General features: G+C 43.8%; 1 protein-coding gene across 1 annotated transcript; it reads right to left on the bottom strand.

The window, feature by feature from the left end:
* Positions 1-1,098: 1,098 nt before the first annotated feature.
* On the bottom strand, positions 1,099-18,306 carry tgm1l4 (transglutaminase 1 like 4). Its single transcript, XM_056732365.1, has 13 exons — positions 18,210-18,306; positions 17,428-17,619; positions 11,008-11,259; positions 10,808-10,926; positions 8,674-8,781; positions 8,369-8,546; positions 7,773-7,911; positions 2,678-2,870; positions 2,403-2,556; positions 1,964-2,248; positions 1,718-1,878; positions 1,465-1,601; positions 1,099-1,382 (listed from the first exon to the last, which is right to left on the bottom strand). Exons 1-13 carry the CDS (start codon positions 18,304-18,306, stop codon positions 1,238-1,240), a joined length of 2,160 nt encoding a protein of 719 aa, XP_056588343.1. The 3' UTR covers positions 1,099-1,237.
* Between the last annotated feature and the right edge of the window lie 633 nt (positions 18,307-18,939).

Raw genomic sequence — 18,939 nt, 5'->3', positions numbered from 1 at the left:
GAGTGTCATTGTATATAAAGAATAACTGATTCATTGTAAACGAAAAATATTTTAAGAAAACAATGTAATACAATACAGTTATGATTTCAGTGTTGTTTTATTTTGTAAACTACACAGTACGCAAGTTAAAGTTAAACTCAAATTTATCTCAAGTTTGCAAAATGTAGACAATGTGAATTATTAAAACAACAAAAAGAACAAATGTTGGGCCAAATAACTCACCTGCATGTGTTTCCTTAAATTTGTGCTTAAAGTCTTTGATGCAGACTTTTAATTTTTAGTTTTGAAAAGAATACATAAAAACGTGTAACCATTACTGTTTGCATCTTTAAGAGACATGAACTTGGACAAATAAGGCCATGGGCAATTAATCACTGAGGGTCAAGCCAGCCGCCGTTTAGATTTGGATGCGCAGATATTGAGTGGTTTACCGTAAATTCCAGGAATGCTGCTTTTAAAGCTTTATTTAAATGTAGAGGATCCGTGTCTCTTGTCAATAACCTATTTTTAATAAGTAGAAAAAACGGATGGTGGGTTTCAGTTGGGGCCGTCCCGCAATATATGCACACCTTATGGATTGTTTTACTGTAGCGTTTTGGAGAAATACAGTTTTCCACTTTAGAAGGCTATAGAAACATTATACATCTTCCGATTCTGAAATTCAGTCGACATGCCTTGCTCCATCCTGGATGGATGTGTGTGTGTCGAGTTTACTTCGGCACATTAACGTAATCATCAGACGCGATCTGAATACTGTGCGTAAGCCGCGAGATGCGTCACAGGACACTAGCTGGCAGTAATGCAAACATTTTCAGTAGTAAGTAAGGTGACGACGCATGTGCTCAGTGCGCTGCACTACTTATTGCTTTAAAGTTCGTCGCAATGGAATGTAGCGAGTAGCGTTTGGGCACGCTACACCGCTACCTGCTTGTAAAAGTATTTAACTACCGGAAAAGCTACACTGTTTTAAAAGTAACTTAACTACCGTCAAGCTACAGAAAAATGTAGTTAAGTTAGTAGCGTCGCTACTTGTAGTTAGCTACTCCCCAACACTGTTTATAAGTTGACACTTATGTAAAAAAACAGACAGACTGTAAGTGTTATTAACTGTATGAGATCTTTATTGTTGACAAACAAATGTCATTCTTCTCAGCACAAATAAACGTGTATGTGTGTTTTGTCCTTTAGTGTGTTTACTGTCCTTCAGAGCAAACAGAGATGAAATAAAGTTTCTGTTTTACTGTCGTTTCACCACAATATCAGCGACTCCGTGCACCTGAGTGAGCTGACGGCAGTCCATCGATGCCAGAAGCTTCTGAGGGCCGGAGAACACAAGGACAAACTTCTCCGTCAGTGTCACTGTCCCCAGCTTCTCCACATCACTGACAAACACATAAACATTTGAATAATACAGCCATGAACATCCTACTGAACCCATCTATCACAGAATAAACCTGCTCTCACCCATAGAGGATCTTTCTGACGCTCTGCATTCCCAATCCCTCGATCCTGAACAGAACGTTCTTCAACACCTGCTGCAGTGGATTCTGAAATGAGATCTTGACCGTCAGCTCTTTACCCATCACAGCTTCTCCTACAGGCTAGAAAACACAACAAACACAAACACTCCATCAACACAAGTCAACAAACACAATAAACTCATTAGAAGAGATTTTCTCCGTCAGACGCAGATGATGAATGATTGTATTTGACTCACAGTGATGGTGAGATCTGGTGTTCGCAGTCTGAAGTTGAACTGAGTGGCCAGAATCTGTTTGGTTTGATTGACTCGTCCGGTGACGGTGAGCATCAGAGCTCCCTGATCCACCAGATGATTCATATACTCTCCATACTGCAGGATCCAGGGAATAGATTTGACTGAAGAACACAACAGAACATATGACACAAATAACACTTCATTCTCAATCTGATAAAGTGTGTGTTTAAGTCAACGGATCCTCACTCTCTTGAGGTTTGAGGATGACAGGAACACGTTCTTTCTTCAGCGATGCTTTCAGAACTCCAGTGTAATACATGACCAGCACCTCACACAGAAGTTTTGTGCTGCGCTGAACTGAACTTCTGTTCTTCACGATCAGACTCAGTTTGGCATCACCGCCCATACGAGGCCCCGCCCCCTCCATAATGATTTCAACTGCCACGTCATTGGCCGAGGAGAGGGGATACATCATCGGTTTCGAGCCGCAACGACTGGCCGCCTCTACAGCCATACGCTCCTCCTCTGAACCTGAAAGATGATGTAAGTGTATAAGTTACATTTATATGTCAGTGTTTATTGTTTGACATGATTTTTAAAAATAATGTTCCAGTCTGAAGAGTCCGATCAAACATGAAATATTAAAAACAATGCAGATAAAGAGAATTTGTGGATGTTTTATTACCCTCTGGGTGTTTGTAGAGGTGTGTGATCTCGATACGCATGTCTGAGCCCACAGCTTTAGTGCTGATTTGCTGACCGATGGAATTCTTCTCACTGTGGACTTGAGAGAAACTCCCATCAGGTTTCCTCTGCCAGAAGATTTTATCACTGTTCACCTGAAACACACCAATTAATTTATCCAGACGCAAATAACAAATCATTTAATTATCACTGATTCTATATATGAAACTTTATATAGTTGAGAAACAGAGATTTGATGTAAAGATGACAACTCACTTCAGCAAACACAAACGGTGTGTCGTACTTCAGGTTGACCTGTCCGTTACGGACGGCGGTGACAGAGGTTGGACCACAGCGGTAGGAACCCTGACTGGGCTCTTGAGGGGTGGAGTCGAGCACCTGCCACCCCCCATGACCAACCGGGAGATCTGGACGAGTCATCCAGGACTCATTCCATACATGAAAGTTCCTGTGAAGAGAGAGAGAACGTGTAGAAAAGGCGGACTTTATTATACATTAGAGTTATAGATTGCCACCACCTCTCGGCTCTAAAATGCATTACGTAGACGACTCAGCATTGATGCGCAGTATTAGCAGAAGGTAGTTGGCCCAAGCCTGAGTGATGGTCTCAACCCCCGCCGGGGGTAGGCCACTCAGGATCTCCTCGTCACGTCCAAGGGCCAGACATGGAGGTTACAGAGGTCTAGCCTGGAATGCAACAACCTGCCTTTCCCCTGAGAAAGCAGGTCCTTCCTCAGGGGGATCGGACAGGGGGGAGTTGTTGTCAGAAGCATTAGCTACGAGAACCAAGTCCGGTTTGGCCGCTACGGTGGAACTAGTAACACTTGTTGCTCCCCTTCCCTGACCTTGCACAGGGTCTGTGCAATGAGGCTCACTGGGGGAAGGCATACTTCCGCTTGTCCTGCGGCTAGCTGTGCGCTAGAGCACAGCCAACAACTCTAGGCAATTAATATGCCAGCACCGGTCAGGGGCCCGTGCAACGCCCAAACACTGCATGCCTATGCATGCACACTACACCCCAACCCTGCAGGGAGGCGTCAGTTGTCACCGCGACGCGGCTCGTAACGTGCCCGAGAGGGAGCCCTGTCCGTAACCAAGGTGTTAGGGTGCGTCGGCAGAGAGGCATAATGACCATACACCTGCTGCCTGTGAGCCACGCTCTCCAGGGAACTTGACTTTGTAGCCAGTGTTGGAGCGGTCTCATGTGCATCAACCCGATGGGGTATCATCCCTGCCGAGGATGCCATGTGTCCCAGGAGCCTCTGAAATTGTTTCAGGGGAACCGCTGACTGCTTGAAATGTTTCAGGTAGTTCAACTTTGACTGAGCGTGCTCTGTAGTCAGACGCGCTGTCATGGTGACAGAGTTGAGTTCCATACCAAGAAAGAGGATGATCTGCACAGGGGAGAGCTTGCTCTTTCCTCGGTTGACCTGTAGTCCCAATCGATCTAGGTGCCGTAGCACTAGGTACCTGTGTGTACATAACAGATCTCGAGAGTGTGCCAGGATAAGCCAGTCGTCAAGATAGCTTAGTACCCGCACCACCTCTCTCCCTGAGGGGAGTGAGGGTGGCTTCCATAATCTTCGTAAAGACTCTCGGGGACAGGGACAGGCCGAAAAGGGAGGACTCTGTACTTATATGCCTTACCCTCGAAAGCGAACCGTAGGAATGGGTGATGACGAGGGAGAATCCAGACATGAAAGTAAGCGTCTTTCAGGTCCTTTGCCATGAACCAAGCCAGACATCTGATAGATGCCAGGAGGCGCCTCTGCGTGAAAATCCTGAACGGCAGCTTGTGCAGGTGCTTGTTCAAGGTACGCAGATCTAGAATTGGGCGCAACCCGCTGTCTTTTTTTGGGACAATGAAGTACTATTTTATGAATGTTTTATAATTCAAACAAGGATCGGGAGGAGCACGTGCAGATAATTAACTCGACTGGCTTTCGATATACAATCACAGCTATCATCCTAACAGCCTATAAGTAGTCAAGCCCCTCCATTCTCTCGGACGTTTGCAACATTGTTGCTCATAGACGCACACCCAAAAAACATCAGCATGCTGGCTTTACACGGTTATTTTTGCTTTTAATTAAACTATTCCTAAATGAGAACTAAACTCTGAAAACATATGCGCCAATACATTAACATTTCAATGGCTGTCCACTCATCAAGGGAATCAATTTGCTCTAATCAACCAGAATTCCATGCCTCATTACAGATACTTTACTATTTATCATTTATAAACTTTTTTTTTAACCTCCAAACACGCGGTTACGCAAGAAGGTGGGTGAGTACAATCTCTCTACTCGAAAAATACATTTAGCTTTATCCTCTGTCACCCCGCTTGACACGGCTGCACTCAAGCTTGAGATATCGTTGGCCAGCATGGTGCTCTTCCTCTGTGTCCGTACCGTTCGGTGAGTTTTAAACTTTTTAAAACAGACCTTGTGTGTTCTATGTTACTATGCCTCAAAAACATTTCCATGCAAAAACTAAACATCGTTGCATACCTGCCAGTCATATGTGGTCTTGGGCGGTCCCTGTCCAGAAAGCAAACAAGTCCCCAGATTTTCAGTTTCAGGTTCCGACTACATTTGATCACAACCACTTCCTTATCAAACCCCTGCTCCTGCCCTCGTGAGAAAAGGCCCACGGTTGTCAGGCTGCAGCGGCAGGCCATTGGGCAAGCCCGACACTGGGCACCCCAGACTTCGCCACTGCTAGACCCCGAACGCTTCTCCACCCTTCCAAGCCCATCACTGTATCCATCTCAGTGCCATGTTGGCCCACACAGTCACAAGCCACCTCAGCGTCCCAAGCATGCCTCCGTCAGCGGCACAGACCTTTCCTTAGCCCTTCCATCCCTCCTCCTTTGCTCTTGCCAAGGAGCCGACCTAAGTGTGAGGCTGCCTCCGTCCTCGGCTCCGGCGGCCACCTACATTCCTCCTTCTTTAATCCCCTGCCCTGCCCATGGCCTGCTGCCCCTCCGTCAAACTCTAGCGTGAGGCTGCCTCCAATTGCGCCGCAGGCCCCAGCTGCCTCCCTTACAGACATTCCATTTGCTCTTGCCCAACCTCCCGTGCTTCTCACGCTGGCATATCCAGCTCCGACGATAACCCACCAAACACCCTTGCTCTGGACCATAGCTCCTTAGCACCACTTATTACCTCCAGCCAGCTCCATTAAAGGGTATACAATACAATGAATACAAAATTCACAAACTCATATATGGCTCACCCTCCCCAGCAATAGCTGGCCCTCAGACATTGATACTCATCAAAGTCATTGAAGAGCCCTGCCCAGAGCCCAGAAAATAAATCACCCTGGAGTCATTTACATTAATGATTGGGCGCTCCCAGCCATTGGGAAGTGTACCATCGGGAGCTTTGATCGATCAGGACGTCAACCTCAGCAGGCGGATGAGCAAGGCCGAGCTGTACAGCCACCACATCTCCCTGCAAACAGAGGCCCCACTTCATAGCTGAAAGCTGCAGATGAGCCGAACCAGGCTTCCTGATCTTCTCGAGCCAAGTCAGGGCCTTCCAACTCCGGACCAAGGCAAGGTTTTCCACCTCCAGGCCGTCAGCTGCTTTCCAGCTCAGAGCTTCCGAGGAACTTTTCCTTGCCCCCATTAACTTCAACCGCCATCAAGCATAGCATGACCGTTTAAATGTTAGGAGGACACTACATCTACATATTTAATATACAGTAACCCATCCAACCATAGCCAACCTTCTCAACCTACCCACTTCCTCGACACCTACAGTTGAAGCTACTCGGAACTCAACACTACTTCCAGTTTTTACCCTAAAAGACCATTCAATTGTAGACACTGAATCGATCTCCTATTTCATAATGCTCAGCAAGACCGATCAAACGAAAAGAGGACACTACATCTACAGTTTCTCATCCAATCATACCCAACTCTCTCAGCCTACCCGCATCTCCGACGGCCAGAAGTCTACCACTCCAGCATCTAAGAATCCTCAGCGCCCAAATTATCTAGTGCCAGCCTTCACCCATATTTCAAAACTGCCACTCCACTGCAGCGGATTTCACTCCTCAAGAAGACAGTATCGCCACAGTGGCCGCCCCCGCAGGGCCCGTGCTTCCATCTCATGATCTGCCGCAGCAGACACCAACTTTCAAGAAGCCAGTATCGCCACAGCGACCACCCCCGCAGGGCCCATGCTTCCATCTTGTGCTCTGCAGCAGCAGGCACCACGTCTTCAGAAGCCAATATCACCGCAGCGATTGCCCAAGCAGGGGCCCAGGCTTCCAACTCGTGCTCTAACCATTAAAACGCCACTTCTACAAACCCAGTATCACCGCAGCGACTGCCCAGGCAGGGGCCCATTCTTCCATCTCTAGCTCTGCCGCAGCAGACCCCATTTAGCCCCCCAAAGCCATTATCGCCGCAGCGACCGACAGGGGCCCGTGCTTCTTCCCTAACTCTGCCACAGCAGATCCTTTCCCCCCCAGAAGCTAGTATCGTGGCAGTGATCACCCTCGCAGGGGACTGTGCTTTTTCCCGTACTCTGCTGAAACAAATTCCACTTCTACAGAAGCAAGTATCGGCGCAGCACAGGGGACCAGTCCTCTTTTCTGAGGCCACTGCAGCTTCTACTTCCTTTTCTCCCACAGAAGCCCTGACCTTCAAACCTCACTGCTGCTGAAGTGCTGCTCCCCAGGAGCCCTATCTATACTCCACACTACCGCAGTAGTGACCGCTCCACCAGAGCCTTATCTTCCTTCCTCGGTGAAACAGACACACTCGCTCCTATAAGAGTCCGCAACGAAGGCCCCACTCCAAGCAGGGCCAGCCTCTCGCCAACTCAAGCCAGCAAGTTTAGGGGGATATGCTGTCCAGCATCAATTGAATTTTGGGGGGGTATGATCCGGGTCCGGGAACACACCAGGCCCGGGGCCCTCTCCCAGGTCAAGGGGGAGGTGCTTGAAGTTCGAGGAGGATTCCCTAGCTCGGAGCCCTCGCTCCGGGACAGCACGTCAAACACTCATACCTATACATCCCAGTTCATTAGGTGCAAGGTGAACTCGAGAAATTATGTTTTATTAACAAGGTTCTGGAGGAGCATGTCCAGATAATGAACTCGGCTGGCTTTCGATTAACAATCACAGCCATCATCCTAACAGCCTATAAGTAGTCAAAACACCTCACCTCCTTTCTCTCTGACGTTTTGTAACATCCCTCCACAACCCTAACTACACACCTGGAGCCTGTTTTTTACTCTCGCCCCGGGACAGCACTCCAAACACGCATACTTATCTGTCCATTAGCTGCAAGGCGAACTTGTGATCATTCTTGAGGGGATGGTTGTGTTTCTCGTACCAGACAGAATCGTTCGTACGTTCTTTAATGACCTCCAGTTTGTCATCGATGTAAATATCTGTTGTCATGGAGGAGTCTGTGTCATGGGCGGAGCTAAAGTTTGTCACACAGCGGGTAGGAATTCCCAAACATCTCAACACTGACAGAGAGAAACGGGCAAAGAGAAATACATTAGAAATATACAGTGACAGTGAACATTGAAGTTGTGATTTGATCCTGACTGACAATGGGCTAGTTGCACAAAATGGCACCGTTGAGTTTTCGCGACCCCAGAGTTGCATAAAACTATCGAGTTGTTTTGACTTTACAACGTTCTCACCAATGTAAAGATGATCTATCATATCGCTTATATATTACTTCATTATTTTTTATCTAAAAAACACACATATTTGCTGGCCAAAAATCCTCCTTTTCCCACAGTGTTACACGACTGGAAATTTATCGGCCGTCTTTGGCATCCTCAAACTCACTGGACCCATCTTGTGCAACTAGCGAATTTCCACATTATTGTAAAAGTTATCAATTTCTTTAGTATTTGATGACCTGTTGCTAAGGTGTTCTGTATGGTTGCTAAACAACTGTTAACATGCTCTCACCTGAGTTTGTGACTCCAGCGTAGACCCAGCATTGAGCGAATTTCACAGGCGTTCCTGAACTCTTGTAGTATTGTCTGAGAATGTCTCCACTGCCGCTCCAGGCTGTCGGCGCAGTCCCGCCCTCAAAACTCTCTGACCAATTACCTTCCAGTATACCCTGGTCATCATTAGAGTTAACCTATCACAGAGAAGTGATGAAAATGATTTAACATTGTATTCTGCTTATAGTGATACTAAAACAAATCTATTCATAAATTGCTTTAGATTAGATTGAAGTGTGTGGCCTGTGCATGAATAAAACTCACGAGAGCTGATATAACTCTGCACACGATCACCGGATCACCCCACGCCGTCACAGAGACTCGCGATCTCTCCAACACCAACAGAGAAGCTTCAAGAACATCCTCTTCAAACTGACAAAAAAAGTTTATGTAGTCAGAAAATGCATAGCCTTCAAAGGAAAAATAGATGTTTGGGTCCAGATGATGCACTGACTGAACCCATTAGTCTCTCTATATCTCCACATATCTAATCAAATGATAGTTTCTGATTTTTACTAAAAATAATTAAAGTATATAAAATTTTATATAAATTCTGTATATTTTGCGTGCTTCGGTTTAAAGTGTAATGTTGTGGTTACGTTTAGATTTTGTTTAGACTTCTTTGAAGAAATTATTTTAAATCTTTTATTACAATAATAATTGTAGTAGAGTAGGCTGGGCGAGACCGTGGTTCGAGTCACGTAGGAGATAGGGAGCATATAAAAGGAACGAGCGACCGGACCGTCGAAGAGAGAGGACCGGGCCCGAACTTATGTTAAGTTTATATTTATGTTCTTGAGTTTTGAATTCTTTTTGTTCGCCGGCGGTCGTCCGTGAGGGGCCGCAGGCTTTTATTATTTCTGTTATTAAATGTTTAAATGTTTGCCGGTTCCCGCCTCCTTCCTTCCTTTTAATGAATCGTATTACATTGGTGCCGAAACCTGGGAGGAAGGAGAGACATGCTGTCGGAGAGTCCTTACCGCCGAGTGGCCTCGCGGTGCCGGAGAGTTCGGGCAGCGCGGACCAAGGGCGTCCGCCAGTGGCTGCCTGAAGCGGTGGCTCTGGGGAAACGGAAGTGCACAGTGCGGCCACCGTCAAAGCTTCGGTGGAACGGCGACCTTTGCTGCCGTGCCCCTGGGTTGAGGTGGGGTGGCTTTCGTCCAAGCGGGAGCGGGGGAGTTGCCGCCGTCCGCCAGAGGCCGGAGCCTGCGTCCGTCCCCCGAGGGGGAGAAGCAGGGGGCGGGAAGTGCCGAGTGCGGCCACCGCCTGCCAGAGGCCGGAGCCTGCGTCCGTCCGCCCGAGGGGGAGGAGCAGAGGACGGGGAACCTGCCCCGACTCCAAGATTAAGGAGGAGCCACCGCTGGCCGCCAGGGGGCGGACAGACGAGCCGTCCACCGAAGCCCCAGGGCCACCGCAAGGCACCGCGAAAGAGTACTCCGGCTGGTTGAGGAACGAGCGGCAGCATGTCAGGGAACTGGACTATAATTTTTTTTCCTCTCTCCCCTCTCTCTTTCCGGTCGCTCCGAGGGCTCCCGTCTCCGTTGTCTCGACTCGTCGCTGCATACCCCACACCCCACCCCCCCCCCGAGGGAGGGGAGGGAGCTTGCACAGTCGCGGGGGTACCCCCCGGCCTGTGAGGGGTGATGGGGGTATGTAGTAGAGTAGGCGGGGCGAGACCGTGGTTCGAGTCCGGTGAGTAATTGTGAATTAGCGCCAGCTGTGCGCACACCGGCCTCGAATCATGTAGGAGATAGGGAGCATATAAAAGGAACGAGCGACCGGACCGTCGAAGAGAGAGGACCGGGCCCGAACTTATGTTAAGTTTATATTTATGTTCTTGTGTTTTGAATTCTTTTTGTTCGCCGGGGGTCGTCCGTTGGGGGCCGCCGGCTTTTATTATTTCTGTTATTAAATGTTTAAATGTTTGCTGGTTCCCGCCTCCTTCCTTCCTTTTAATGAATCGTATTACAATAATAATCTTCCAAGATAGATGTATATACAATCAAACAAAACATCCATTACAATAAGCCAAAACAGACTAAAATCAACTAGCCTAAACGTGTTTGGTTCATTTTATAGCAAGTACACATCTTGTTATGCCAAACACTAGAATATTTTATTGGGTTTTCAAATGAATAGTTTGTTTCCAAAATGAGATGTTCATGTTTTTTATTATGTTATCAAGTTTTTGTTGTGTTAGTAAGCTGTTCTTTTTTGGTATTATAGCTCAAATTAAGACAAACCAACTGCAGTTTGATTGATATTAATTGGAAAGCACAATAAAAAAACATGATTTTTTTCTCATTTGGGAAATAAACTCTTCAAATGTTGTTGTGGACTTGAAATAAAATTAAAAAAAGAGCTCCACTCGCTGTATAATGATAGTTTCAGTTCTCACCTGAGCAAAGTTCCAGGTTCTGGTTCCGATTTGCAGCTCGGTACCGTAGTAAATTCTTCCCATGTTATTCAGAACAAATTCTCTCCTCTCAGCTTCATTATCTAAATACACCGGATCATCTGAGAGAGATTTAAACATACAGTGTCATGTTCATGCAGTTCATAAAGATAAATGAGTTTTATTTCTTTGTGTCTTTGTACCTTCACACCAGGGGTTAAACAGCATGTAGAACTCATTATTCTGAGCGTATGGAAATAACATCCCGCCCTTCCGTGAATACGTCACCACAGAGACTTTATACTGGCCAATAGAAGCGCTGGCTGGAGTATTGACTGACAATCTGATCTTTGTGTCTTTCTGCTCCACGATCTTCATCTCCCATCGGCCGTCTTCCAGATCATCCACTAACCAAACCATGATGCGAATCCCTCGAACACTCGTGAACATGTAATCTGTGTCATAAACAAAACAATGCACAAAGATGTGAGGGTTAGAGATTACCTCGGTTCTGATTTAATCAAGCTGATGTGAACGTCAAAACACAGCGGATGCAGCGCCGCGTCCTGCTATTGTTACATTGTTTGTAAAAATGAACATATTGTTTTCTATGAGTGTAGACACACCGGCGCCCCCATTCCACACCTGTCGGCGCCGCTATGCTACAAATCAGGACGTTGTTCTGAGTTCTGCAGCGAAACAACGCGCCACGCTTAATTGAACATAAAATTTGATGTTCTTTGACTGAAATGATCTTTAATGTACACACTGACTTCACCATAAGTTGCAAGATGTATTTTTATGTTTGGGAATAACAGAAAAACAGTGCATTAATTCAGAAAACCAAATAGCAGAGTTCTCCTAGACGCGACGCTGTGCTTCCGCATCCAGTGTGCGACCCCCTTAAGGCCACGTTTACACTGCCAGTTAAAAAATCGGATATAGGCAACTAATCAAAATTGAGCTTTAAATCCTGCAGTGTAAACGGGGCCTTACCCCGTATACCACAATGTTTACTACATAAATTCACCAGAGTTACAGAATGCTGTGGTATACATTTACAAAATGCAACTAATATACTACAGGTTAACTATAGTAAATATTGAAGTACACTAAATATTTAAATATCCTACTGTATTCGCTAACCCTAACCATAGTAAATACAGCAGTATACTATAGTATTTACTGCAGCCTACCACTTTAACCACCACCTATTTGCTATATTAAATATTAAAATATATTGTGGTGTTTGCTATGGTTTGCCGCTGTTTACTGTAGTAAATATTGACGTATGCTGCAGTATTTACTACAGTTTACTATAGTAGATATTAAATTATACTGCAGTATTTACTTCCGCTTGCCATGGTTTTTACTGTTGTAAATTTCGAAGTATGCCTTTACTAGGATGTGACGGTATTAACATCTCGTTGTCGTCTGTAATACCTCGGTGATTTTTCAAATGACGAGTTGTAAGCGTGCCATAAGCATCCTATTTTATTTAGCCTCTAATCATAACTGTTGTTTACTCCAGACGCGATTTTCGCGAATAAATTGTGCTTGCTTCATTCGCGCGTCAAATTCGCATCATTCGCAATGGGCGGGGCTCCTGCCCGGCGGCTTCATTCTCTTTACAAAATGGCTGACATGGATTTTGTTGAGAGGGTAGCTGCACTATTATGGAAAGCTGAAAAACGGCATAGACTCGTTCGGCGGCATGTCTGGGTCCATCAGATCGGAGGCGTACCCAGCTTGTCGAGTTTCACCAACTCCTCCAGAAGCTGCGCCTGGATGACGGCCGCTTCAAGCGGTACTTCCGTCTGAGCCGGTCCCAATTTGATGAACTGTTGTCGGTGGGAGGATTTCCCTAATGGACACCAACTTTAGGCGCTGTATTCAACCTGCAGAGCGCCTATCCATCTGTTTCCGGTCAGCAGATCATTTGATATTCTGTATGATTACCAGTAATTAATGGTTGAGAACCTACACAAACATATGAAGAGTTTGGTTCCAGAGCGCGATAAAGTTAAAAGCCATTTTATATAAAAACGAGTTTCCGACCAAATCTCTATTGTATCAGGTCGGTATTAAAAAGTCACTCAATTTCACGCAAAATGCGATATCCGCCGTGTTATTCTCTCATGTCTGTATTGAGTTCATAGGCTGTAATATGTCAATTAACTCACTTTGTTGTGTATTTTCAACAGTTTCAATATGAAAAACTGTCATGGATTTATTGCATTTTGGGGGAAAAATATATCAGTTTTTAAACAATGTTTATTTTATTAGCGGGAAAGAAGATGTAAAATATGGCGAATAAGCTCGATTTGCCGGCTTTATCTACCTTGTAGTCTCAATATGTATATATTTATATATATATAAATATTCAAGCGGTTTATATATATATATATATAAATATTGCTCAAATTGAGTAAAGAGCGTTTTTACAACTTACCTGTTTCTCCGACCTCCTCACTCACTTTCTTCCAAGCAAGATCCTTTTTATTCTTGTTTTTGTAGAAGTACGAAAATGAATCGTACAGCTCCGAGCGTCCACAAACAGCGACAATTATTTTTTCCTCCTATTTCGGATTTCTGCCTCCGCTCACAACTAGAGCAAGCTCCTGATTGGTTAACGCAGCGCGAATTTTCGCCAAAGTTCCGATTTTTTAACTCACGGGTCAAACGCCCGAAACGCTCAATTTGAGCGAATCGCACCGCAAGGAGGTCTATGGCGTCTTGCGTTGACTTAACATGTAAATCTATCGCTTAACGCTTCATTCGCGTTCGGTGGGAACACAACATTAGAGTTTGAGGTATAGTATGAGATGTGTCAATGACCTAAAAATCCCTTTTATGAAATAAATGCACCAGTTGGACCTTAAGAAAGGTAATATCTATTATTCTCTATGTTAGGCCTTGAAGACCTATCGTTTCATACGGTCATGTGACCACGCTAATATTGAGACAATTTTGCGTTTGCGATAACACGATATCGATCATATGATATTGTTACATCCCTATTATTTACAATGGTTTGCTGCAGTTCACAACAGTTTGCTATTGTAAATATTGAAGTACGATGCTGTATTTATTACCACTGACTGCAGTAAATATGGATGTGTGCTGCAGTATTTACTACAGTTTACTATACTATATATTAAAGTATACTGCAGGCTTTACAACCATTTACCATGCTTTGCTACAGCAAATATTGAAGTGAGCTACAGTACTTGTAACAGTTTACCATGGTTTACTACATTATAAATTGCTGCAGTATTTACTACAGATCAACTGATACATCGTTTTCCCGATATTTAATCAATAGAGTGTTTACACAACGTGTTTTCTAACCCTAACCCACCAATCCAGAAATCGGCCATGTTGGAGGCATTGCACGTAAACACTGCTATTGAACCTAATGGATATCGCAGATATCGGTGAATAAAAAATGATTCCTCTTTGGAAATGACTGAAAATAAAGAGCTTTGCTGCAAGTCCAGATTGTCACCGTATGCATGTTTGTGATAAATGATGGGAGTTTTTTTAAATAAAAAGCTCTCAACAGTTTTCTATGAGGATAAAGTTTAGGGGTAGGACTTCAGATTGGTGAACAAATTAAGTAGTACACTACGCTGGAATGAGAAATTTAGTAAATCGGGTCGTCAGTCTTTATATGAGAAGTTACAGCATATGGCCATTGTGATCATATCGGGTGTCTCTTAACAACCTGAACGCACCCAATTGCGTATAAATAACACGCTTTTGCATTATCGTCTAATACGTACGCCAAATTGCGATTTTGCGTGCATATGATACGCCAATGTTTGATTGTACCTGGGTGGAGAGCAGCCATTTTAAAACGTACATGAAGCAGAAACACTGAAATAATTAAAATAATAAGGTTAGGTTTAGGGTTTGGGTTAGGGTAGAGGTTATAATATGCATGGACGCTATAGGTTTAAGGTTTGGGTTAGGGGACAGGGTAATGAGACAAATTGCTGTTTAATATGCAATCGCGCTAATTGGCGTATCATATGCACGCAAAAAAGGCGTATTTATGCACGCAAAATCGCAATTTGGCGTCCTTATTATACGATAATGCACAGCGCGTGTTATTTATGCGCAATTGGTGCGAATAAGCGTGTGACAGTGAATGTGTGTGTCTTCATCCAAGTACAATAGATTTAAACTACATACAGTAACGTTAAATACTGCTGACTCGTGGGTGAAGTTAATAGTAGAAAATGTCAAGAATCTGATGGGGAAGAACCCAAGTGCAGGCAGGCGGGGAAGGGGTTAAACAAGATTTATTAAACGAAGAATAATAGCCCACGATGGGGTAACAAGGACAGGGCTTCATAATAATATATAAACAAGAAACAAAAGACTTCCCACGTGGGGGCAAAAAACAGGGAGAACAAGATGCTAGATAAACTAAACACAACAAGGACTTAACTAAATAACACAGCAACACGACAGGGTATAAATCTAAACCGGGTAGGGAATCACTTCAACAAGACAGGTTACTCACGAGGCAAGACAACAGGGCATATAGCATACCAGCAAACTAAGTAAAATGAACACGAACAGGACAATAGAAACGAGATGCCTCCAACATAGCCGATTTCCGGATTGATGACGCGTCGTGAAAACACTCTTATTTCCCATCATCGGATATCTGTTTTCTAATGTCGGATTCACCGATAAACTCGGCCATCTTGTGGCTGTTTAGAGAATTGCGTGCAGGACTGTTCCTGCAGCAGAGCCTCTGAGGGGGGACGCAACAGAAACGACAGCATGCACACATTTTTTATACTCACTTGCAGTGACGTGCACAGGAATTTTGAGGGGCAGTTGCTCTGACCAGAAAAAAGGGCAAATCCCCAAAAAACTGACACAAAACTCACGGCCTACATGAAGGACTGAGAAAAACAGGGTCTTTATTAAAATATATATACACAAAGTAAAACACTGAAATACAGCACTCAATCACCTTAACTACTACTAATAAAACAGAAAAACATGACTTGAGTCATGAAAATCCCTACATTAATATCCTTATCAATATCCTATCAAGTCACTTCAAATGAGAAGCCACCTATTAGGGGCCATTTCAACAAAAATCTTCAGAACTTCTTTCTTGTCGATTCCTATGTCCTTCTCTATGGCCAGCAGGAGGAGGTCAGACAGCCGCTCTTGACCACACTGATTTCTGAGCCTTGATTTGACCAGCTTCAGCTTTGAAAAGGAACGTTCTACCGTTGCAGTGGACACGGGTAGAGTGGCGTATATCTGTCTCATTATTTAGGCTAAACGTGGCACCTCAGCCTGGATTTATGAAGATTTTAATTAATTCCATAAAACTGGATGATGATGTTCGTTCGTTTGTTATACATCACAAACTCACCTTTTCTGACAACGTTGAGTCGTCTCACCCGACAACCGCGACACTCTCCTTCTAGGACCGCTCATGCAGGCTCAGCCCAGGTGCCGCTCGCATGCAGCGCTCCAGCCATGTTAACAGAGTTTGCCCTTCCCCTACTGACTTTCATTTTCGGTGCCCGAATATGGAAGTGAATGAGGCTTTGCGTTGTTTTTTTATCTAGGCCTACGTGAAATTGTGCATCCATTGTACGATTTTTTTTTTTTCACCTCGGAAGGGCAACCTGAGTCGAGAAGGGCATATGGGCAGTTGCCAGGGCAACCTGAGCAACCCCCCTGTGCACGTCCCTGCTCACTTGCTTTATTAATACACTTATATTTAACATGAGAGCAATTCATGCACAACGGTTAAATCTTAGCATCAAATCTTACATTAAATGTAACATCTCAGAGATGAGATGTTACATTTAATGCCTGATATGTAGTTTATGCAGCTTCGCTAATAGAGACAAAAACTCACAAAGTCACATTGCCTAAACTATCAGTTCCTTCCCCAATAAAGACGTAACTTTACATGAATTAAATGAAACAGCCATGAATTTATTTATGTTGGGTATTTCCTCGTAAGCTTACCTTGGGTATTTCATCTTAATGGTTTTCATGAAATCATATGTCATTGACTCCACTTTAATTTTACGATTAGTGTTAAGATAAGAAAGGTTTAGGAGGGGCAGACAATCTTGGATTATATGTCATAACAATGAGTCTGGCATTGATCCAAGCGTTACATGACTCATGAGACGCAGGAATGAATGATTAATACATTCTCCGTCTGAATAAACACAGTTTCACTGATAATTGAATTAACCGTTGAAATGTTTGAGAATTAGATTAATCTTCTTTTTTCAATAACCTTCTTCTCTCATTGTAACGAAATGGATTTACCATTCAAACAATGTGTGACTTCACAAAACATACAACAAAAACATCACAATACTCTTATTTCCCAGCGCTTGCTTTGTCAACGTGTTATAGATGACAGGTCTATACAGAAAAACTATTCAACAACACTTCTGCACAGAAACCCAACAGACGGAGTTTCTGAGTCTTTTTCTCAGGAGAAAACTGAAACTTTTAATTTTTTGAGACATTAAAGAGATCTCGTATGTGTTTTTCTTTCATTCGGATAACAAAATACCAGCACACTAAACTGGAACAGAGGGAATGTTTTTCTCACTGACCTAACCTGAGTTCCAGGTGAAGACGGTCAGTTTTAGGGTTAAAAGGTCGCGAGAGGTCGATCAACATCTGAAAGGTTTGACCTCTGCGGACGATCAGTTTGTCATGAATGAAAGCGTCCGTGCGATGCTCTCGGCGGTTCAGCCCATCTCTGGACTTCAGAAGATCGATGGAACGGACCGTCAAGAGAGAGTCTGAGACACAAAAACAACACAACCTGTTTAGAGAACATACACACGCTAAGAAAACAAACTCAAAACATAGAGTTTCTGTTGAAACCTTCAGCGAAGCTTTATTAAAGTCTTGTTGTTTTTGTCTTCAGGCAATAGGATGTCAGTTATTTGTCAGGCAGTGTTGAGATAATCTAAGTTAAACTTGACGATTTATAAAGAAATCTTCAGAAGCCACAGGCTGTCCGTTTCTAACATCTCCTGTTCTGTTTGACAGAAAAAATCAAGTCGTACTGGTTTGAAAACATTGGGTTCATTTGATTAAAATCGAAACAGAAATGTATAATGATGATGATGAACACCACTGGCCAACACGCTCTTTGTGCTCAGAACAGAATATATTTATCTTTACAATTATTCCACGTACATTCAAAAATAATTTTTCTTTTTGTCGTTTTTTGCTTTTTTGGATTTGAACATGAACACACCTGGACAGATGAGAACAGACCCAGTCTTAAACCCTCAAAACTCATCTGCCCACTCACGGCTTTCCTGAAATCCCTGCTCTGATGACATCATCATCAACAGACCACACCCATCCTCATCTTCCTCACCTGGAGATCCAGAGAGTGTGTCTGAAGAACCTGCTGATGAGCCGACTGCTCGAGACGCAGACGCTCGGACCGCTGGACCTCTAGAAGAGTTTGACATCTCTGAATCACATGGAAAACAAGTAGATAAATACTAAATGATGTGAACTGTCTGTCCTGTCTACATACAAAACAACACATGGATTTTGACTCAAAAGTGCAATTTTGTTTCATAAATGTTTTAACTAATTACATTTTGATGAAAAGCTTTTAATATGCATTTTAAAGGCTGGTTTAATCAGGACAACTTACTCCATATAATGTGTACATACTGTACGGATCTCTGATATTATCAGTCAACCCTGAGAAATATTCTTGAGTAAAAGGTGTCTACACATGCACACCATCAGTCAAACATTTGGACTTTTGTTTTGGTATTCAAAAGATTAATAATAGTAGTATGTATGTATGTGTGTCTAAACATTTGACTGTCAGTTTACATTTGTCTTCTAATGTGTCGTGATGTAAATGTCTAAGCATCTGAAGTAGATCCAATCATAAGCAAGAATTTCTTGATAATCTCCCACACATAATGTTCAGTCATTATTCACACAACAATGAGTCTCTTGTGTTAAATGTCCTTATATAATTCAATTCACCAACTACAGCTAAGCCACAACCACAACACCAAAATCAAGACAATAAATCATATAAACACAGCAGTTACATTTTCTGCAAATATTTTTTAACAATG

This window comes from Triplophysa dalaica, chromosome 20, assembly GCF_015846415.1.
Source record: "Triplophysa dalaica isolate WHDGS20190420 chromosome 20, ASM1584641v1, whole genome shotgun sequence".
Classification (NCBI taxonomy): domain Eukaryota; kingdom Metazoa; phylum Chordata; class Actinopteri; order Cypriniformes; family Nemacheilidae; genus Triplophysa; species Triplophysa dalaica.
The sequence above is the reverse complement of the archived record's forward strand: the minus strand, read 5'-3'. Positions and strand labels throughout refer to the sequence as shown.